Raw genomic sequence first — 20,517 nt, forward strand, 5'->3', positions numbered from 1 at the left:
AAGTGGCATATAGCCTATACAGTGGTACCTCGGGTTACATGCGCTTCAGGTTACAGACTCCGCTAACCCTGAAATAGTGCTTCAGGTTAAGAACTTTGCCTTCAGGATGAGAACAGAAATCATGCTCCGGCGGCGCGGCAGCAGCAGGAGGCCCCATTAGCTAAAGTGGTGCTTCAGGTTAAGAACAGTTTCAGGTTAAGTACAGACCTCCGGAACGAATTAAGTACTTAACCCAAGGTACCACTGTACTTTTAAATACAGAGCTGAGAGTGTGGCCCAGTGGACAATGATGATTATGACCTGGGGTCAAATCCTGACTTCAGTCATGACCTTACCAAATGATCCTCGGGAAGTCTGGTAAGATTTTAGTATGTGATGTTGTATTGTTTTTACTGAGGCAACCCAATCAGATGGGTGGCATCATCATCATCATCATCATGACAGCCTATGTGGTCATTTGGGATGTGGGTGGCGCTGTGGTCTAAACCACTGAGCCTAGGGCTTGCCAGTCGGAAGGTCGGCAGTTCACTCTGTCCCAGCTCCTGCCAACCCAGCAGTTCAAAAAGACATCAAAGTGCAAGTAAATAGGTACCGCTCCAGCGGGAAGGTAAATGGTGTTTCCATGCGCTGCTCTGGTTTTGCCAGAAGTGGCTTAGTCATGCTGGCCACATGACCCGGAAAAACTGTCTGTGGACAAACATCGGTTTCCTTGGCCAGTAAAGTGAGATGAGCGCCGCAACCCCAGAGTTGTTGGCGACTGGACTTAACTGTCAGGGGTCCTTTACCTTTACCTTTTATGTGGTCATCTTCTGAACACTAAGCTAAACATGTTGTTCTTCTCACACTCCAAAGGATATTGAGCTCTAGGACTTTCCACATCCTCACATTTTCTCCCCTACAAAAATAATTTTCATCTTAGGCATGAAGTGTCCCAAATGGATACTGAAGAGTCCCACTGATACCAGAAGAATTTACTTGTGAGGAAAATGTCCATAGTTTTTGGTTGCATGGGGAAGCTCCTTCCTAGTGCAAGAATTGCTGCTCTAAACAGCCTTATGGGAAAGGCAGGAACTGAACTCTCTCCGGAGTTCCCTCCCCGCACTTACCAGGTGAGCAACATCCTTGTACCAGAAGGGACACCCTAATAGAGACCTCCCCACAACACACACCCGATGGCATCCCCCCCCCACTGTCAACAGCAAGTGTGCATTGCCTCTTGGAGATGGATAACTGAGCACGGGTCCATTTGAAGGCAGGACTGGTCCACGTGCTTTGTTTTGCAAAGGTAACCGCTAGCGGCAACAGTAAAGGATGCCTTGGCTGTACAATACGGCGGCGGCGGCGGCAGCCCTCCATGCTTGCGGGCCACAGAGGGGTTCACGGAGGCCAGATTCCCGTCAGATGCATCGTCTTGTGCCCCCCCCCTCAGTCATCAACGACAACAAAAGTGGCAAGAAGGAGGAGGTGGACGGCGGAGCGGCGGGGCGGAGAGCTTGCAGGTTGCTAAGGGGGCGGCTGCGGCGGCGGGAGGAGCCCTGCAAGTTAACAAGAATCCACTCGGGACTCTTGGCTCACCGGACTCCGAGTGGGGGGAGCTGCCCCCCTACACACACACACACACACACACACACCCTGCCAGTCTCCTGCAGCTGGCCCTCTCGCTCATTTGTTGCTCCAATAAGCAATAATTAGGTCCTAAGCTAATGACGTGTCAGCTGATCTGATGGGAGGGAGGTGGAAGGTGGGGGGGACTTAGGAGAGAGAGAGGGAGGCTAAGCTAGGCTAGACCAGGAGAAATCTCCATGGAAACGCTCCCCTCGCACGCCCCTCCCCCTTCCCCCCACCTGGCTGTGGCGGGGAGGGTGGTGGAGCGGCCTCCTCCTCCTCCTTCCGCCGGCTCCCCTGCGCCACCTTGCCGCCCGCCGCTCGGGCCAGCCCCGCCCGCCTGCGCGGCGCTCTCCAACCTGCCGCCGCCCGCCCGCAGCATGCGCGAGCCCGGCATCCCTAAATGGGACAATTCTGTCCGTCACGTCGCCGCTCCGCCGTCTCCACAGAAACTTTTGTCCCGCTGGCCAATCAGCGGAGGGCGGCCAAGGAGCGGGGAGGGGAGGCGGGGAGGCGACGCGGGAGAGAAGGGCTTTGGCGAGGAGCTTTTGCTCGCGCTCGGCTCGCGCTGCCGGCTGTCAGTCCCGGTTCCTGCGCCGCGAGACCTTCTAGTAGAGCCGCTGAGCAGAGAGAGCGGCTGGCAGAGAGGGAGGCGGGGGAGGGAGAGAGAGAGAGAGAGAGACTGAGGGAGCGAGCGGGGTGGGGGGAGGAGGAGGAGGCGGAGGCGGGAGAGGCAGGCGGGCACTGTCCATTTCGCAAGTGCCTGCCTGGGACAAGGCTGAGGCGCGGCGCGCGCGCAAGGTGCCAGGCGGCCCATTCATTTACCTCACGGCGCCTTTCAGATGGAGGGAGAGCCGTGGAGATGGGAGGGAGAGCCGTGAGGTGCCTTCCCCTCACCCCCCACGGCAACGAGCCATAGGAGGGTCTGAGAGAGGGAGCTGGGATTGGCGTGTGAGGTGACCAGAGAGAGAGAGAGAGGAGCCAGGACTGGACGGGTCCGGGAGCCATGAGAGAGAAGACGCGCGCAGAGAGACAGAGTGGGAGTGTGTCTGGGCTCGCGCGGCGGAGAGGAGGCGGAGGCGGAGGAGGGGAACTCCCTTTCCCGGGCGGCGAATAGGTGTCGGATGGAGCAGCTGCCGCCTGCCTTCGCCAGCTCGGAGGGTCGTCGTGGCGAGGCGCTGGCAACTGGGCTCCCGAGGAGGAGAGGGGGCTCGGCGGCGCGGCCCACAGGCGGCGAGGGTTTCAAGGGGTAACGGAAACTGGGGCCAAGGCAGGGACAATAATCGAGGCTGCTCCGAGCAGGGAGGGAAGCAGGCGGCGGCGGCGGCGGCGAGGGAACGGGCGGCGCTGGTTCTCCATCAAGCATCCGGACGCCAAACTTCCTCGAACGCCTCGCAGCCGGGGGAGACCACCAGATACCTTCGGCTGGACCAGTCGCTAAATGGGCGAAAAACCGTTTTTACATGCGCAGCCCCACCGCCGGCCGCCATCCGCCGGCCAACATCCTCCCAGAACTCAGATCGCCCTCTTTTGGTCCCAAGCCTAATTTTTGTACCTTCAGAAGGGTCGAGGTTATTATCATCATTATTCTTTTACTCGGTTTAGTGGGATTCCCCCCCCCCAAAAAAAATAGCCAAATAAAGCCTGCGAGGATGATCTGTCAAGATTTCTCTAGGTGATGCACCCTGGATTTGTTAGGCAGGAAAGAACTTTCTATCCCACCAACAGCTTCCCACCCAAAGCATGGAGCCCTAAGATGGAATAAAGGAGAAGAGAAGAAGAGAGACCCGTTTGCCCTTCAGCGTTTTCCTCCATCCTGCGTGGAGAGGCTGCTTGTGGGAGAAGCAGGGTCCTCCCGGACAGACACAGGAAGGCAGCCCAGGGTTGGCTGGCTGGGGTGGAGGGTGGGCTTTTCTCTCTGCCCCCCCTCCCTCCAACCTGCACCATCCAGGCTGAAGCGGATGCCCGGGAGAGAAGAATCCGACTCCATGATCTGTCCTTTCGCTCTCCCTTTCCTTTTTTCTTCGCGGAGCTAGGGTCCATGTCTTCGGGGCCATAAAGGCGCAACCCTCGGGGGTGGGGGAAGAGGCGCTGCTGGAGACGCTGGGATAGTCCTGCCGGCCACAAGATTAAAGGGACGGATCACGTACTGGGGAAACAAGAGGAAGCGAGACCTGGTCGCCTGGTGGATGTGGGGAGGAGGGGTGGCGGTTGGGATGATCAAGTTGAAAAATGATCAGGACTGCTGATCCACTCTGGAATTGATCGCCCAGCCCCTCATCCACCCCGATCGCTCCTCCAGCAAAGAAAGGGGGGAGGAGACCCCCCCAGCAGACACACACGCACACACCCCAGCCACCCCCACCCCTCAGCCCTCTCTAGGGTGTGATTGTCGCGGGACCTCCTCCTCCTGGTTGCATCTTCCTCCTCCATGAGCCCGGGGTGAACAGGTGCCCCGGTCCGCTTTGGGGGTGTGTGTCTCGCCCGGGGACGATGGAGAGCGGCGACCGGGACATGTACCGCCAGTTCCAGGACTGGTGCCTCCGGACTTACGGGGACTCGGGCAAAACCAAGACGGTGACCCGCAAGAAATACGAGCGGATTGTCCAGCTGCTGAACGGCTCCGAGAGCAGCTCCACGGATAACGCCAAATTCAAATTCTGGGTCAAATCCAAAGGCTTCCAGCTCGGCCATCCGGACGAGGTCAGCGGGGCTGGCGCTGGTGGCGGCGGCGGCGGAGGGAAGCAAGTGCTCTACGTGCCGGTCAAGACCACGGTGAGTCGAGAAATTGCCTGCCTTGTTTGGGAGCCGCACCGGGGAGGGAGAGTGGCTGCCGCCCCATCGCGGCCACCCGTGGGCTCCGGCTGCTCGCCTCCCTCCGCCCCTCTTCCTCCCCCCGCCCCCCAACCTCCAGCCAGCTCTGCCTTTGCCTGGCACCTTCTGCACGGCTCTGGGCTTTGTGCGCCTCCCTTCCCTTCTTTCCCTGCGCGGCCAACGCACCAAGCACACCCTGAGCGCGATCGCCTCCTGCCTTTCCCTTGCCATGATCCCCTTTCCGTCGTTGTTGGGGGGCGGCCTCTTCCCTTCGCCTCCAGGGGCTGAGAGGGGGCGTCGTGGGGGTGGGGGCTGCTGGGGGGGGCGGCGTGTCCTACGCCTCCGCGCTCCCCATCTGAGACGAGTTCCGAGCGAGAAAGCACCGCGGGTCCTTCTTGGCACAAAGCGGGGCGGCCCTTGGCTTGGGGCTTTCCTCGGGATAGCAGCTTGTGTTTTTCCCCTTCATTGTTAGCCCATATCCCTCTGAGCATCGGGGAGCTGTGCTCGGCTCACTGCAGAAAGCAGAGGGCAGGGGGGAATCAACAAAAGAGCTGTAGGCTTTTGCACATGACCAAGTGGGGGAATTGGTTGGTCTCTCTCTCCCCCCCCCCGCCCTCCCCGCTTGTTCAAGTCTCACTTGATGCCAGCCCAGAAGTATTGTGAGCCTTCCAGAGGTTGGAGGCTGAAAAGCTAGCTGCAGATCTCACAGTAGAAGTGCTATTATGCTGGGTTGTGGTGGTAGTGGTGGCGGCAGGAGCAACAGAATTTCCTGGTTCAGAAGATGGGAACTGTTGGTTACAAGTAGGTTTGCATTCTCCTCTTCTTCCTTTAGTTTTTCTTGATTTCCAAGCTTTACCTTTTACTCTGGTTTGCGGAAGTGTGTGCAATAGCAAAAACCCTTACCTTTGGCATTCGGAGTTGATGAAACACATTTTTGTTGTTGGACTAAGAAAAAGTATCCTGGCTCTCCTTTTTCTTTTTTGAAACAGTGAAAGATTTTGTAGAATGTATTTAAGATGTGGCTGTATAGTGCTAGGATTCCATGTGCTTTTTTAATCACCAGCAGCAAATCAAGATACAGTATTTGTATGCCAGAGGCCATGGTTAGTGAAATAAGTATGAAATAATACTAAATGTCTTAAAGTAATGGGAAATAATTTATACAGTGTTTATTATTTTATGGTTTCAGGATTTCAGCTACCTATTGGGATTACTTTGTAAAAGTTTTGTACCTTTGGGACACTCCACCGAGCACTCCTGCATAAATCCATTTATTTCAAAAGTGGATTTTATCCACTATAAACCTGTATCCAAACTATTTACTACGGTTCAAATACCTAATCCCATAAAAATAAAGTATAACCAAATTTCAAGAAAAGCTCAACTAATATACTTTCATATCTATGCTGATTAATTCAGTTAATGCTGATTAACTGGAATAGCATTGCAGGAAGCATCCTTTATGTCTCATAGCATCTTTCTTGGAAAGCTATAGGTAAACTCATGTTTGAAGGAAGATAGAATTTATGGATAGCCTTAGAAAAATTAGTTTCCCTGTAAAGATAAAGCACTATTCTGGGACTTTATGGCTGTATTCTTATGCACACTTATCTGGGAGTAAGTACCACTGAATTCAACAGAGTTTACTTCTGAGTAGGCATATATAGGATTGCATTGTATAAATGACATACATCTGCATTAACTAAGTCTACATTTGTGCTGTTTCTATAGGGTTTTGCATATCCCCACTCTTTTGGCTCCTGCTTCTGTCACAATTTGATGCCCATAATTTATCTTTCTATACTCACCTACTAAATAAAGTTTCACCTAAGCATTTGTCTGCTTGACTCAGAAAAGCACAGAACAATCCTATACTCAATCCTTTACTCAAGAGTTCAGTGAAACTTTCTCCCAAGTAAGTGTGTGTAGGTTTGCAGCAACAATGTTGGAAATGATCACCTCTACAACAGTGCAATAATGGGGGAACAAAACTATAAAAAGGCCCATCAAATATCTGTATTACATTAAATGGCCCAAATCCAATGCAGGTTGGTATATGCCCATGCATGTCTGTGCACTGGACTGTGCCCAGTACACACTACTCTGTATTATCAGTGGCACAATGGGACAGTGTGTCTGGCTGTTAACCAGAAGGTTTGTGGTTTGAACCCACCCAGGGGCAGCTATGGGCAAGATTCCTGCATTGTGGGGGGTTGGGCTAAATGACCCTCAGGGTCCCTTCCAACTCCACAATTCTATGATTCAAATCTGACAGCATTCCTTGCATTGGTAAAATATTCAATCTTGAGTGCATGCAAATATTTAGTTTCCTAAATCTGCTCCATAACAGAAATTTCAAACAGCATGCACAGATGTTACTGAATCATGATCACCTCAAACTTCATATCCCCATTCACAAGGATGCATCAATTGTTTAAGGACAACTTCAGATTTTTTCTAATGTGCACTCAGTGCTCAAAGTGAGAGTGAAGTGAAGTGGAATGGTTTCATTTCAAATTATGCCAGACTCAATAACATCCATTGGAAGAAATGAGGTGGTATGGAGGCAGCCTGAAAAGATGTGGGATAGCATCTTACTCCATTTGAAGCACTGGGCATGCTGGATACATATCAATGGTTGAATTTGGAAGTGTTTTCAGTTTCACTTTGCTATTAACATTTATGTGAAGTCATTCAAGTTTACTCACTGGCACCATGGACAGAAGCTTCACTCTGTTTCGTAGCATCTCATTCATCCCAATATATCCAGTGGCCATAGAAGAGTTTAACCACATACTATCACTCCTTGTTAACTCTTCTGTCTGATTGCTGCATACACTTGGCAATGTTGTCACATATATATCTGCTGCTACAGTGCACAGAGACAGTAACTTCCATACTATATAATCAAAAAACTTTTCCCACTACCAGAAAAGTCATTGTAGTGTACAGTATTTCATTTAAAAAAATCAAACAGTATTGATAATTCTGGTCAGTACAGAATTAACAGATGCACAAAATAACATTTTAAACATCAAAGCAATTGGCTTGATGAAAAATTAATATGCAAACCACCTTCATTGTCCAGAATCATTCTCTCCTTGAAGCTTTAAGGTTTGTTGCTCAGCTTTGCTGTCAGGCAGAGAGATTTGCTCCTGAAGGTTCTGTAATCCACTGCTGCTGGTAATTAGACATCATTACTGCTGCATTAAAGGGAAAGAGAGAAGGGGAGAGGACAGGCTGGGGCTAATTAACTACTTGATTTTAATGAAAGAAAGAGAGACTGATAGCAGGTGGGAGTTTGCACCGGAACAGACCAGACAAGCAACACAGACTTCATTGAAGCAAGAATAACTTGCAGGCTTACAGTAGCCCTTATCTGTTTATTAAATGGCATGGACAGTGAATGAAATACAAAGGCCTGAACATATATTATATCTAGTTTGATGTTGCATGTTGGTGAACACCTCAGGCTCCCAGGGCCTCATTCAGTTTAAACAGCATGCAGAGAAAGGGAATATTTAGCTTGTTGAATGCTGATTTAATTTATTTCTGTATCTCAGTCTTCTGGAGAGCAAAAGGAGCAAATCAGTCTCCCTGTTTTCACATCCCTCTGTGGTGTAGGAGATGCACTCTTGGTCACCAGGCAACAACATCCTGCAATACGGCCATTTTAGGTCTACAGTGGGACAACACACAGTGGAGTATTTATATGTGCAGCTCAATGAATAATATACTGTACCTCTGCTAATTCGTCCCACTGTTGTTCTTTTGTCATCTGCTCTCTTTCATTAAGCCCAAACTGCAGTTTATGAGAACAGTGAAATGATGCCTAATCAAGAGGCTTTACTTGAAAGCATAAGACAGAGAAATATGCCAAATGGCTGACAATAATTAGTTTAAAGTTTTTATACTTGATACTCACAGTCACTTAGCAACACATAACACTATCCTTACTGTGACTGGTGACTGAAATTCTACAGATAATTTTATGAACAGCTTCTATGAGTTTCTGACTAAATTAGTATTTATGTTTGAAAATAAAATTGGAAAGAATGAAAAACATTAGTGATGTTATGTGATAATGGTACAAATTATAGTATCCAGCTTGAAATCAAATGTTCTCATGTGTACAGAATGATGTGCCAAGGATGTGAATTCAGGTCTATGGTCTAGAGCAGGCATGGCTAAACTTGGCCCTCCAGCTGTTTTGGGACTACAACTCCCATCACCCCTAGCTAACAGGACCAGTAGTCAGGGATGATGGGAATTGTAGTCCCAAAACAGCTGGAGGGCCAAGTTTGGCCATGCCTGCTAGAGTTCAAACATTTGTGAATTAGTTAGGGGTGGGGCCACAAATCAGCAGTTGAGGATAAGCAATGAGGGCCAGGTGAAATACTATATGAAAGCAGACAGTCCTCTTGATCCCTATTTGAGAGAAATATTTGTATCCTGCTATCTTTTGTGTAAGTAACTATGTGGATGTTATGCCACTAGTTCAGAAGTGTGTGCTGGTGAAGGTCTAATTAATGGATTCTGCAGACCAATATTTTGGTTACCCCAGCATAAAAGTTGTTAGAATTTAAATTGCACTTTAAAAGGAAATTAAGTTGCATATGATTCACTGGTCCATTCCTGACTTGCTGCATCAGTTTGTAACTGCTTAAGATGTGGGGTGTCAAAAATTATGCCAGTACAACTACACAAGAGTTGTGGTGATATTATGATGCTATTGCAGACACACCATCTGCACAAATGCATAGAATTGGACTGCTAGCCATGCTTCTTTTAAAAAAATGTATCTTTATTATAAACTCTCCCCTTTAACTTGCAGTGATAACTGCAAAGAGCAAAGAAGTCTGTGAAATACTTATTAAGAAAACTATTAGCATACAGTACTTTAACATGCCACAAGTGTCAGCACAACAATACAATTGTGGGAATGTTATTGAAGGTTTGTAAATATGCATCTTGGGGTTCCTATTATTTTTCAACAATAGATCAGTAGTAGAATAGAGGCAGAGTTCCAGGTCAATTTCTGGCATATCCTGTCAGGGATGGGAAAGACTCCAGTCTGAATCTCTAGAAAGCTGCTATCAGTGTACAAGGCAGCTTCCTAATAATTACCACTCTGTGTTTCTGAGTTCTTAGTCTCTAATGTGTGTTAGAATAATCAATCCTCATGATAGGAGTAAAATGTGTCTATGTGCCACTTGTTAACAAAAAAAGTTAAAGCATGAGGATATAGCTACTCTGTGTTCTGCACACTCTCTATATAAAAGTTATACTTTTATCTTAAAATTCCATGGAATAATATTTTCACTTTGGCTATGCTTTATACCTTATCTTTATGTCAAACTTGTTCAGTTATGTAAAACTCTTTTAAAGATTGACATGGCTTATTAACTGGTAATTTTTAATGTAGATTTTCACAAATAAGAAAAATCCTTCATTACATGGCTAAATTATACCCACAAAACTATCTCTGGCATTACTTTTTTTAAAAAAAATGGTAATTGCAATATTTTAGGATGTAGCTTTCCAAAGAATGTTAGAAAACAAGGATAGACTTTTGTAAATATATGTATATACTAAATTCCTCTTTGAAGGTTCAAAATTAGCAGAAGTGAAAGTGGGTAGGAATGGCCAAAGTACAAACCAATATGAGGATGAGGAAATACAGTCAATATTTGCCTCTGAACTTAGAGCTTAAGGGGGTTCTGGACAGAAAACAGAATACATTTACCTCATGAAGAATGTGTATGTTGAATTTAGCAATTAAATGACTGGCATGCAGAACAGAAGTGTGCATGCGTGTGTATATGTTTTATCTACATACATTTTTACATGTGTTTTTATTTACATGTGTATTTATTTACACACACAAACACCCCACAGACATTGGGGTGGTATTTATTCAGCTAAGTTTTACTCAAAGCAGGCCCACTGAAATTAATGAACATGACTAAATTAGCCCTGTTAATTTAAATGGGAGCCTAGGGCTTGCTGATAAGAAGGTCGGCGGTTCGAATCCCTGCGACAGGGTGAGCTCCCGTTGCTCGGTCCCTGCTCCTGCTCACCTAGCGGTTCGAAAGCACGTCAAGTACAAGCAGATAAATAGGTACCGCTCCAGAGGGAAGGTAAACGGCGCTTCCATGTACTGCTCTGGTTCGCCAGAAGCGGCTTAGTCATTCTGGCCACATGACCCGGAAGCTGTACGCCAGCTCCCTCGGCCAATAAAGCAAGATGAGTGCCGGAACCACAGAGTCGGTCACAACTGGACCTAATGGTCAGGGGTCCCTTTATTTTTACCTTTACTCTGAGCAAACCTTAGTTGAGTAGCACCTCGTATGTCACTGAATACTAGCTGCACTTGGATCCAGGCTTCCCATAAGCATCTAGTTGGCCATTGCGAGAATAGGATGGACTAGATGGGCCTTTAGCCTGGTCCAGCAGCCAGACTCTTCTTATGTTCTTAATAAAAAGCACTTTACTAGTATATATATTTCAGTGTGCAAATCACCATGAAAGCAAAGCTTCTGGACTTCTGTATAACAGTGTGACTATACTGTACTTGAGACACTCACTGGCTCTGGGTCTCCACTGTAGTGGCCAGCAAAGGGAGGGGAAGTAATAGAGGCAGGGCTGTGGTTATACTGCTGGTGGGTTCTCTCAGCTAATCTGCTCTCAGTGCCCTTTTGGAATTTCCCATCAATCACAAACCCCTGCCTCCAGTGATTCCGGTAATCCCAGACTTTGAGAATCAAGCTGCTCCTGTCTTTGGTTAGAAGTGTGATGAAATGTTGGGAACTGAGGGGTGGAAAAGGTAGAGCTATACTTCCCTTGCAGGAGGCAGAGCTGATCCTTGTGGCTCAGCTCATTCCTTCTGCCTCCATTCACATGACAGAAGAATTGCTGTTGCCATGGTGGGAGGCAAGGAAGATGATGTGCACACCCTGTGAAACCCTCTTCAGGTGTTCAAGTGCTCACAAGATTACAGTCATGTAAGGGGGTGAAACAGGATCACACTCACTTGCCTTGCCCCCCTCAGCACATCCTCAATGGCCTGACCCTGCTACTGTCCATGTGTTGGGACTAAAGTCGTCAGCTATATGCATGTAGATTCCCTGAATTATTTAGAACCTTGAATGCATGGGCTTCTAAATCACATGGGGAGACTACACATGCACATCAGGCTCCCTACTTCAGACTTTTAGCTTTAGTGTGTGGACAAGCAATGCGTCCAGGCCACTAATGCTACAGGGATAAGGCTAGTGGGCATACCACCAACATTATGGCCCATGCAATTGTAATCACTTTGGAAGAGAGCTTCCTTTCACTTCGGCTCAGCTGTGTGTATGGACGTGCCCCACACCGAAAGCACCATAAACCACCAGTTCCTGTTATCTCCCTGTAAACAGAGACAGTCCTTACTATTCCAGGATTCCCTTTCACTTTCTCACCGAAAAATAAAGCAGTGGCATTCCTAGGATCATTCACCACAGTTTTCTTCCCAAGGGGCACAGGCCTAAGCAGAAAATATGGCTTGAGTGAGTGAGCAACAAGTTGGTGATCAGTGAAAAAGTTAAGGAGAAGGAAAACAGCCTAGAGACAGGGGTCCTGTACTGCTGATGACATCATCACCAGAACAAACAAGTGAAATTATTCATCTCCGTGCTTTGGTTTATCTTTTTTCCTTCTCCTTGTATTCTTTCCCCCTTACCTAGTTACTTGTAAAACTTGTTAAAATAAGCAGATTTGTGCAAGAACACCACACATCTACAGTGGTTACTCTTCCAAATGAAAGGAACTTTATCAAAACCAGTATTCCTATTGCTCAAGGCAGAGGAAGTGAGTGTGGAGTTTTATTCTTCTACACAACCTGTGAACTAGTGTTCTGTCAGTGCAAAAAGTTGTGCTTTTGTGTTTATATTATGGTCCCAAATTAATCAACTGTGCAAACTGAGTGCTTATGGGTCCTGTTCTCTGTGATCATCTGTTAATTCTGTTCATTGACTTACTGACCCAAATATTTATTCTCTCTCCACCCATGCTTTTCTACAAACTGCCACCAAAGAAAGCCAATATTTAATGTATTCTACAGAACATCCACAAACTATTATCCACAAATCACTTGTTCTAGATCACCATCAAAGAGTGTTTACAGAAGTTTAGTTATACTCTAGGCCAGGAATGACTAACTTATGCACCCCCAGGCCATATCCAGCCTGCAAAGGCTTTTTCACTCCCCTCTTCACAATTTGGTGGTGGTACCCCCCACCCCCACAATCTGATTCTCTGCTGCTTCCTCATTGTGGAGCACCTCTGCAGTATTCAGCAAGCACTTTCTGAAGGGCTTGAGATTGGGATACAGATCTCTCCCTCCCCGCTCACCAGATTCATCCATTGAATGTAATGTGCCTCTGTCTGTATGTACATGTGTGTTCCCTAGTATGTATGCAATATGCACGTGATTATCCTGCTGGGATAGCTCAGTTGGTAGAGCATGAGACTCTTAATCTCAGGGTTATGGATTTGAGCCCCATGTTGGGCAAAAGATTCCTGCATTGCAGGGGGTTGGACTAAATGAACTTCGTGGTCCCTTCCAACTCTACAGTTATATGACTCTATTATTCTATGCGTGCTTGCTCTGCTGTTTATGTGATGTGTATGCAAAATGTGTGTGGGGTATGTATGGCATGCCAACTGTGAGGTGGCCACACTCAAATTTTGACCATCCATCAAGTTAGAAGGTAGCAATGTAGCCACTTTTCCTGTAGGTGGAGGTGAGGTAGGAAATCCAGCTGCTCGGGTACCTAGAAAATTGATGATAGTACAAGAATGTTGTAATACTTACTTGGTTTTTGCAGGACTCTTTCTTAAAACTTGAGGCTGAGTTTCCAAAATATTATGCTGGTTCCTGGGATTTTGAATGACTTTTGTAGCTCTCTTTTAAGGGTCGATTCCACACTACAGCCCTCGAGCACTGTTGAAGGGCTCCTTTTCTAAAACTGGTGTTTGCTGGGCTCAATTGGAGCAACAACACTACCAGGGGAAGGATTCCATTTGCGTCCACCACTGCTTCACCTACTTGCTGCAGAGTGCCAATTTCCCTCCTCACTGTTAGGAATGTAGGAAGCTGCCTTATACCAAGGTGGACCAAAGGAATATCTAGCCAGTATTGTCCATGCTGACTGGCATTGGTTTTACAGGGTTTGAAAACAAAGTCAAGGTGGCTCATGAATAAAATCCATGCTTGCTGCAAGGCCATTTTGCACAGGGACTGGCTGTACTACAGCAGAAGTGCCACCTTGGCACTGCAACTGTGGGTGCCCAGGGTGTGGGAGACATGCAGCATACATGGCCCTGGTTCCAAAAATTGTGGGTGCCTGGCCCCTTCATGGGGAATTTTGTGGTTCCCAGGCAGGAACTCCATAGCACAGCAAATCTCAACTACGGTTGGTGTCACCATTGATCAGTGCTGACAGCAAGGCTTGCTTGCCAAGAAACAATTAGAACACACTTCAAGGTTCCCACTTTTTCCGTGGAAGCCATGTGTCTACCTGCCTCACATCTGATATCACAAATGATGTCAGACATGGGGGAGATGGCTGTGGTTTGGGGGAAATGGCCACATAGGCAAACTGGGGTCTGTATAAGGTCCAATTTGGCCCAGAGGCTGGAGGTTCCCCACCTCTGGTATAAATGTCTATGGTGAGAGGAATCTGCAACCATGCCACATCACAGAAAGGGCTACTTGATGCAGACCTATTCATTGTTCACACGCTGTTCAACACTGGAGTGATGAATGCCAGAATATGGCTAAAGTATTCAAGTTTTCAATGGGCTCCCACTCTGTGTGCTAATGCAGTGCTATGAAGGTTGGTGCCACATATATCTTTAGGTGCCAGGCAAAAACTTTCCTCTGTAACCTGTGGCCTTTTAGAAGTGAGTGGGCTATTTTATATGTACGGTATTTCTTTTTCCTCTTGGTTTTAATGTACAGGTATCTATGTGGGGTTTATTGTCTGGTTGTAAGTTGCTTTGGGGTACCCATGAAAAGATAAGCTGACTGACTAAATACATAAATAAGATTAAAAGCAAGCTACCAAGGCTTCTCACTAAGTTTAGAAGCAGATGGAACTGTTGGTGGAAAGGGGTGCAGAGAAGACAGCCCCAACACAATGATACTCAACCGAATGTGTGGATGCTATAGATTAGACAGAGTGGGACATGAATGGAGTGTGTGAATAGTGTGAAATGGTTTGTGAGTGAGAGAATGAATAGTGAATGGACCCAATAGATGTTACAAACAAAAGCCTTATCTGCAAATGTCTATAGGTTCACATCTTTTTTGCCTTTAGCTTCAGACAATGTAGTCCAAACCATACCAACTCAGAAGTCAGTCCTAATGATTTCAATGAGCCTACTCTAAGACAAAGGGTGTTACATATATTATCATACATGTGCACACGCAGTATATAATAGTTGTTAATGCAAAGCAAATGCCAGGATACAAATCAACAGGCAGTAACACCAGTCTTTCAATAGTGCTAGCTGAATGCTAATTGTTAAATCATTGCCTGGGGGGACATATTAAGTTGCAACTAAACGAGATGTAATCTAAACTTTCTATGAGGGATTTTTTTAAAATACAGTAAAATAAAAACACCACTTATCATATGATCCCATAAGGTCCAGTCCGCCCACAGCAATCTGTAGCAGTATTTCATCTTTCTCTTAGCAAAACTTTAGATGACTTAAGAAAACTGTAACAGAGTAATCAAATTATTTTATTTCTGGGTTATTATTGAAGGTTGGGGCCAGAGAATAGTGAGGATGAGAAGAGAGGGAACTGAAAGTGGTAGGACAGAGCCATGATTGTTCATAGTATGCAGACAATTTGTTTTATTCTGATAAAGCTGGGTATTCATGTTTTTTATCGTGCTTCAAAAACCTGCAAACCCCTTTGACAACTGATGAAAGCAAAGCAAGAGATATGGTGTGTATACCAGGCGGATTTAGGGTTCCGCCACACTGGGTGCTGAGTGTAGTGGGTGCCACAGGGCATCAAAATTATGACATGGTGAATTGAGCCAAACAGAAGGTGAGAGGCGAGAGGGCACCAAATTTTGGCCTCACACAGGGCGTCACTGAAATTCGAAAAACCAAAAACTGAATAAAGAAATAACTATTCTGGTCAAATCATAGACATGCTGATCCCAAAGCGGAATCTTGAATGAAGCAAAATATTTAATCCCAAACATAACCCACCAGTGTAGGCATTCACATGGATTGAGGCAAGATCAAATGCTTGCTCATCAAACTTAGGGGGCAGGCAAAGCTTGCATAGTGCTCAGGACCACAATACATCAAGAACTGCCTCTCGCCGTACAAACCAACCTGGACTCCATGATCATCATATGAGGCCCTTCTTCCTCCATGACAGGTCTGGAGGGTGGCCACACAAGAACAGGCCTTTTCTGCAGTGGCTCCCTGTTGGTAAAATGCTTTCCCGAGGGGGGCTTGTCTGGCACCTTCATCGTACATCTTTAGGCACCACGCAGAAATGTTTCTCTTCAACCAGGCCTTTGGCTGACTAATATTCTACGGCCTTTTAACTGTGTGGGAGGCGGGGGTTATTGCTTTGTTTTAGCTATTTATCTTGTGCTTCTATCCTGTATTTTTTTATCTTTTTTAATCTTTTTTTTTATCCCTGAGTTCTTCAGATGAAGGGAGGAATATAAAATTAATTAATTAATTAATTAATTGTCTGGTCTGGTCTAGATGTAATGGTAATCTAGGGTTCAGGAACCTGCGGCCTTCTAAACACTGTTGGACTCCAACTCCCATGAGCCTCAGTCAGCATGGGCAATAGGGATGATTGGAGTTGGAGTCCAATAACATCTGGAGGGCCACAGGCTCCCTGACCCCTATATTAAATCGGAGTTAATATGCATAGACTTGATCCCCTCTCCTCCTCTGGTGCTCCTCTGGTGCTGGTGCTGCTGGGACAATGAGAAGGAAATCAGAAGCAGCCACCTCCATTTTCAACCAACCAGTTTGTCATTTTGTCTGAACCAGGAAGTGTGGGTAGTTTTCATCATCAGCCACTGTTTGGTATGTTTGTTTCGACAAGCCTTAATTATAATTAACCATAGTTTGTCTGAATCTGGATGAAGCAACAAACTGCGGTTAGTTGAAAACAGTATTGGATGTGGCATCAAGATGGCAGCTCCCTGCACTGCAGATTGTATGCCTGGGAAATGTGAGAAGTCTTATCTGCCCACCCCCACCCAACACATAGAGATTAGTGTCATATTGGGCAACAATCCACAGTTTAGACTGTGCCCCTTGCAATGAAAGTACTGACATCTCAGATCTACTCTTTGGACTACCAGGCAACAGCACAAGGAATGACACAAATGACTTTTCTCAAATTATCCTTCTGGAATTGTTCATACGGGCACACATAAGTAATCCTTCCCTTCTCCTTCATCTGCACCAGCTTGATTACGGACTGTGTGGAACAACTCCAATAATATATTTGCTGCAGAAACTGGAGGAAAGAGCAGATTTCCCATTTTTTGGTTATTTTCCCCCTAGAAACTTGTATCTTGCCCAGGTCTTCCAGTTATATTCCCACAGAAATGGGAGTGGGACCTGATCAAAAACCAAGGGGGGGGGGCATATTAATTAAGGCTGTGAAGGAGTTGCCACAGGCCAAGTGGAAATGGAAAGAGGGGCACATTTAGCTCAGTAACAAAAGTTCTATAACCCCGATTTTAATTAGCACTTGACACTGTGCTTTCCTCCTTCAATAAATACACAATCTGCATACATTCTAACAGAGACAAGATTCAAATAAAAATTCCGAGGGCCATCCAAACTTCTGTAAATTAAGGAGGGAAGAGATAAAGTAATAGATATTTGGACTTTAGTGCTGCTTTGGAAACCAGACTTATGTTTGTCTAATATGTTTACTGCAGCCTTTTATACTGTGATGCTAGTCTTATATAAGAACTGAATCTTATAGTCAAAAACACCACAAAACCTCTGTGCTGGCTAAAATATGTGGTATGTGCATGTGTGTGCAAACTCTCACACACTTCATATTTAACTTCAGGTTATTATTTTAGAGAAATCTGCCTGCCTACTATTGGTTCAGCAATTGGCAGACAATTCTCTCTCCACCCTCAGTCAATAAGCCATATGCTGTAACAACAACAACAAAAACCCCAAAAGGCTTTCAACACTATAGTTCAGATAATTTGTTGGACCTCCAATTTCTATATGGTTTCTCTTGCAAAAGATTCCCTGTCTCCCACATCTCAACTGTTTTGCCTAAAACATTGAAATAAAAATGTAGAAAAATATCTCACACACCCTGAGCTTAGCATACACCTTGGGGGAGATGCACAACAAGATGAATCAAAGGGCTTATTGCTGGCAGCTTAGAAGGGGGCCATATGCTGTGCTTGGCTGCTCTAGTAGTTTCCCTAGGCCAGCCTGACCCACTGCAAGCCTCCCGGGGGCCTTGGCAAAACAAAAGAAAGAAGGATGGCAAAAATGATATCTGGAATACTCTCCTATATGAAGCGTGCAGCGGAGTGAACGAGAACGAAAGCAGCTTTACTGGCGCTTGGGGGCACAAACTGACACAAACCTGGCCACGAGGAATTAGGGCCGGCTTGCGATCCTGTGCAGCACACTGACTCGGGAGTAAGCCCCGTTGGACGGAGTTACTACAGGAGAAAGAAAGGCACAGGATCGGGCTGTAGGGAGTTGGCATACAGCAGGGCAGGAGTGGGGGGTGGAAGCTGCCCATGCCACCGGGTGCGCGTGTCTCTCTGTGTGACGCCACCGTGTGCCTTTGCCCCCTTCGCACCCAAAATGCCACCTCGATGCCCTTCATTCGATGCGACTGCCTCTTCTTCCTGCCCGGCGCTCCCTTTTCCCTGAGAGCCCGGCTGCAGCTCTGGCATCCGCAGGGTCCGTGGCGTTGCCAGGCTCCTCTCGCCCAACTGTAGCATCTTTCCCGGCGCGATGAACAGAAGCACCCTGGGCGGAGAGGGAGGGAGGGAGGAAGGGCCGAGAACAGACGCTCCTCACCCCCCCTCCCTCCGCCACCGCCCCCCCCGTCCGCCCCCTCCTCCTCTCCCGCCGCGCGTGCGTGTGGCGCGGCAGCGGGTCTGCGAGGAGGAGTCCCCAGCCGCGTGCAGGGCAGGCGAAGGCGGCAGCAGAAGCAGCAGCAGCAGCGAGGCTCTGGGGCTGGGACGGCGCGAGGAGGATGGCGGAGGACAGGCGCTGGCCCGGCTGCCTGCTCAACTCCCCTGACTTCGCAGCCGTGGCCTGGCACCTGACTCGGGGCATTGGCAGAAGGGGCGGGATGGGAAGGATCGGGGTGGGAGGGTTAGTGGCAGGGTGTGTGTGTGTGTATACACGCGCTGGCGGGGGGGGGCAGCTTTCTCCCCCTCGCCTTCGTTCTCTCCCTCTCCCTTCCCGTTCCTATAGTAACCCTGAAATACCTCCAGGACACACATAGCTGGGCTCCGAGGCTCCTCTCCGGATTGGCGGAGGCGAGAGGGGGGAGGGGGAGGAGAGCCGAAGCCAGGCGAGCAGGAAGAAGCGCGCGCGGCGCTGGGGCAGGCCCGGCAGCAGAAGGCAGAGCGCGCCCCCTCCCCCTCCGCCCGCCGAGTTCCCATGGCGACTGGGTCGGCGAGCTGCAGGAGCCAGCTGAGCGGCACCTGGACGGGCAGCGAGCGAGCCGGAGCCCAGCCGCCACAGGCGCTGGCTGACAGGAAACACGCCCACGTGCCGACCCCAAACACCGCACAGAACAGGCCGGCACGCGGTCGCCCCCTCCTCAATTTCCCGCTCTCTCTCGTGCTCCCCGCCCCGAGAGCTGGTGATGTTGACACATCCCAAACCAGAGAATGGCTTTGCAACTAGATTGACTCAACCAAGGATTGTGGCACAAACAGAATCAGCGCTGCGTCACAATGCATGCTTTGGCAGCACGGAACGCTCTGACAATCGTTGGGGTGGGGGGTGGGACAATGAATCATAGAACTGTAGAGTTGGAAGGGAGCACGAGCGTCATCTAGTCCAACCCCCTGCAATGCAGGAATCTTTTGCCCATCGTGGAGCTCGAACCCACGACCCTGAGATCAACTGCCTCATGCCCTACCGACTGAGCCATCCCACGTGTTCCTTGTCCCATATGCTGCTTGTACACTTGTGTGATTCACACACATCTGTATGCCCAGCAAAACACAAACACCAATACAATCACCTCATGGGATAACCTGCTTGTGGAGTCCTGTGGAAAGGCAGGTATGGACATGGACGTTTGGTGCTCAGAGGCAATGATGTACCAGAGTACCAGATGTTGGGAGCAAACAACAGGAATTGCATGTCTTCTTCATGTACCACTTGTGAGCTTCTAGGCATCTGGCAGGTTGCTGTTGGAAACGGAATGCTGAAGGAAACTGTTTCACATGTTGTCCTCATAAACAGAGATTGACACACTGCTGGTTCCTCCACCCTTAATATTGTGCAACCCAACCCCCAACATTGACATATGGAGAGTATCTGAGCAGGGAATCTGACACATGTAGAATTTTTTGTGCTTGGCTTCCATGTACTCTGGAACCATGTGGCATTAGAGTTCCAGACTGTGTAGAAGCTTATATGCTTCTACATGTGTAGAAGCTCTATGTCAGGAGTGAAGAACTGGCAGGCCTCCAGATGTTGGACTACAACTCATCAATCCTGATCATTGGTCATGTTTGCTGGAGCCACTGGGCATAGGAGTTTGGCAGCATTTAAAAGGTTTCGGGTTCCCCACAATTGTTCTCTATGCATTTGCTTCCTTCAGGTGCTCATGCTCAATTTGTGAACCTTGGGGTTAGGAGCATGTGGTTAATGTGGGAAGAGGTTAGGGTTGGGGGTCTGTGGTCTAATTCAGCAAAGTGCAATATGTGAAATGGCTCTTATACTAACAGAAAATGATGCTGGTACAGACCATGATGGGCATACACATATCTGTTGATGTAGAGATACAAAATACATGTGTCAGGGGGAAATCCCCTCAAT

At 47.7% G+C, this 20,517-nt stretch overlaps 1 protein-coding gene and 1 long non-coding RNA gene across 7 annotated transcripts in view; one reads left to right on the plus strand and one right to left on the minus strand.

Annotated features, from left to right (window-relative positions):
- The first annotated feature begins 2,011 nt into the window (after positions 1–2,011).
- The window catches only part of NOL4 (nucleolar protein 4), a 113,750-nt gene continuing 95,244 nt past the window's right edge, over positions 2,012–20,517 (plus strand). Inside the window, exon 1 of one of the 3 annotated variants that reach the window (XM_081918544.1) lies at positions 2,012–4,380. In XM_081918544.1, the coding sequence (XP_081774670.1) occupies positions 4,099–4,380 (282 nt within the window). In that variant the 5' untranslated portion in view covers positions 2,012–4,098. Of the gene's footprint in view, positions 4,381–5,107; positions 5,221–20,517 lie in introns of those variants that run through there. The other 2 variants (XM_081918543.1, XM_081918546.1) reach the window with 2 other exon arrangements.
- LOC309374348 lies at positions 7,487–19,398 on the minus strand. 4 transcript variants are annotated; one of them, XR_014170538.1, is made up of 3 exons: positions 18,948–19,398; positions 18,086–18,164; positions 7,487–7,619 (listed from the first exon to the last, which is right to left on the minus strand). It is a non-coding gene; the product is annotated as an uncharacterized lncRNA (long non-coding RNA). The 4 variants fall into 4 exon arrangements; XR_014170539.1 differs by having other exon boundaries at positions 7,487–7,622; XR_014170540.1 differs by lacking the exon at positions 7,487–7,619 and adding an exon at positions 7,771–8,098.

The sequence above is a fragment of the Podarcis melisellensis genome (genome assembly GCF_964234715.1).
Source record: "Podarcis melisellensis genome assembly, chromosome: 7".
NCBI classification, from domain to species: Eukaryota; Metazoa; Chordata; class Lepidosauria; order Squamata; family Lacertidae; genus Podarcis; species Podarcis melisellensis.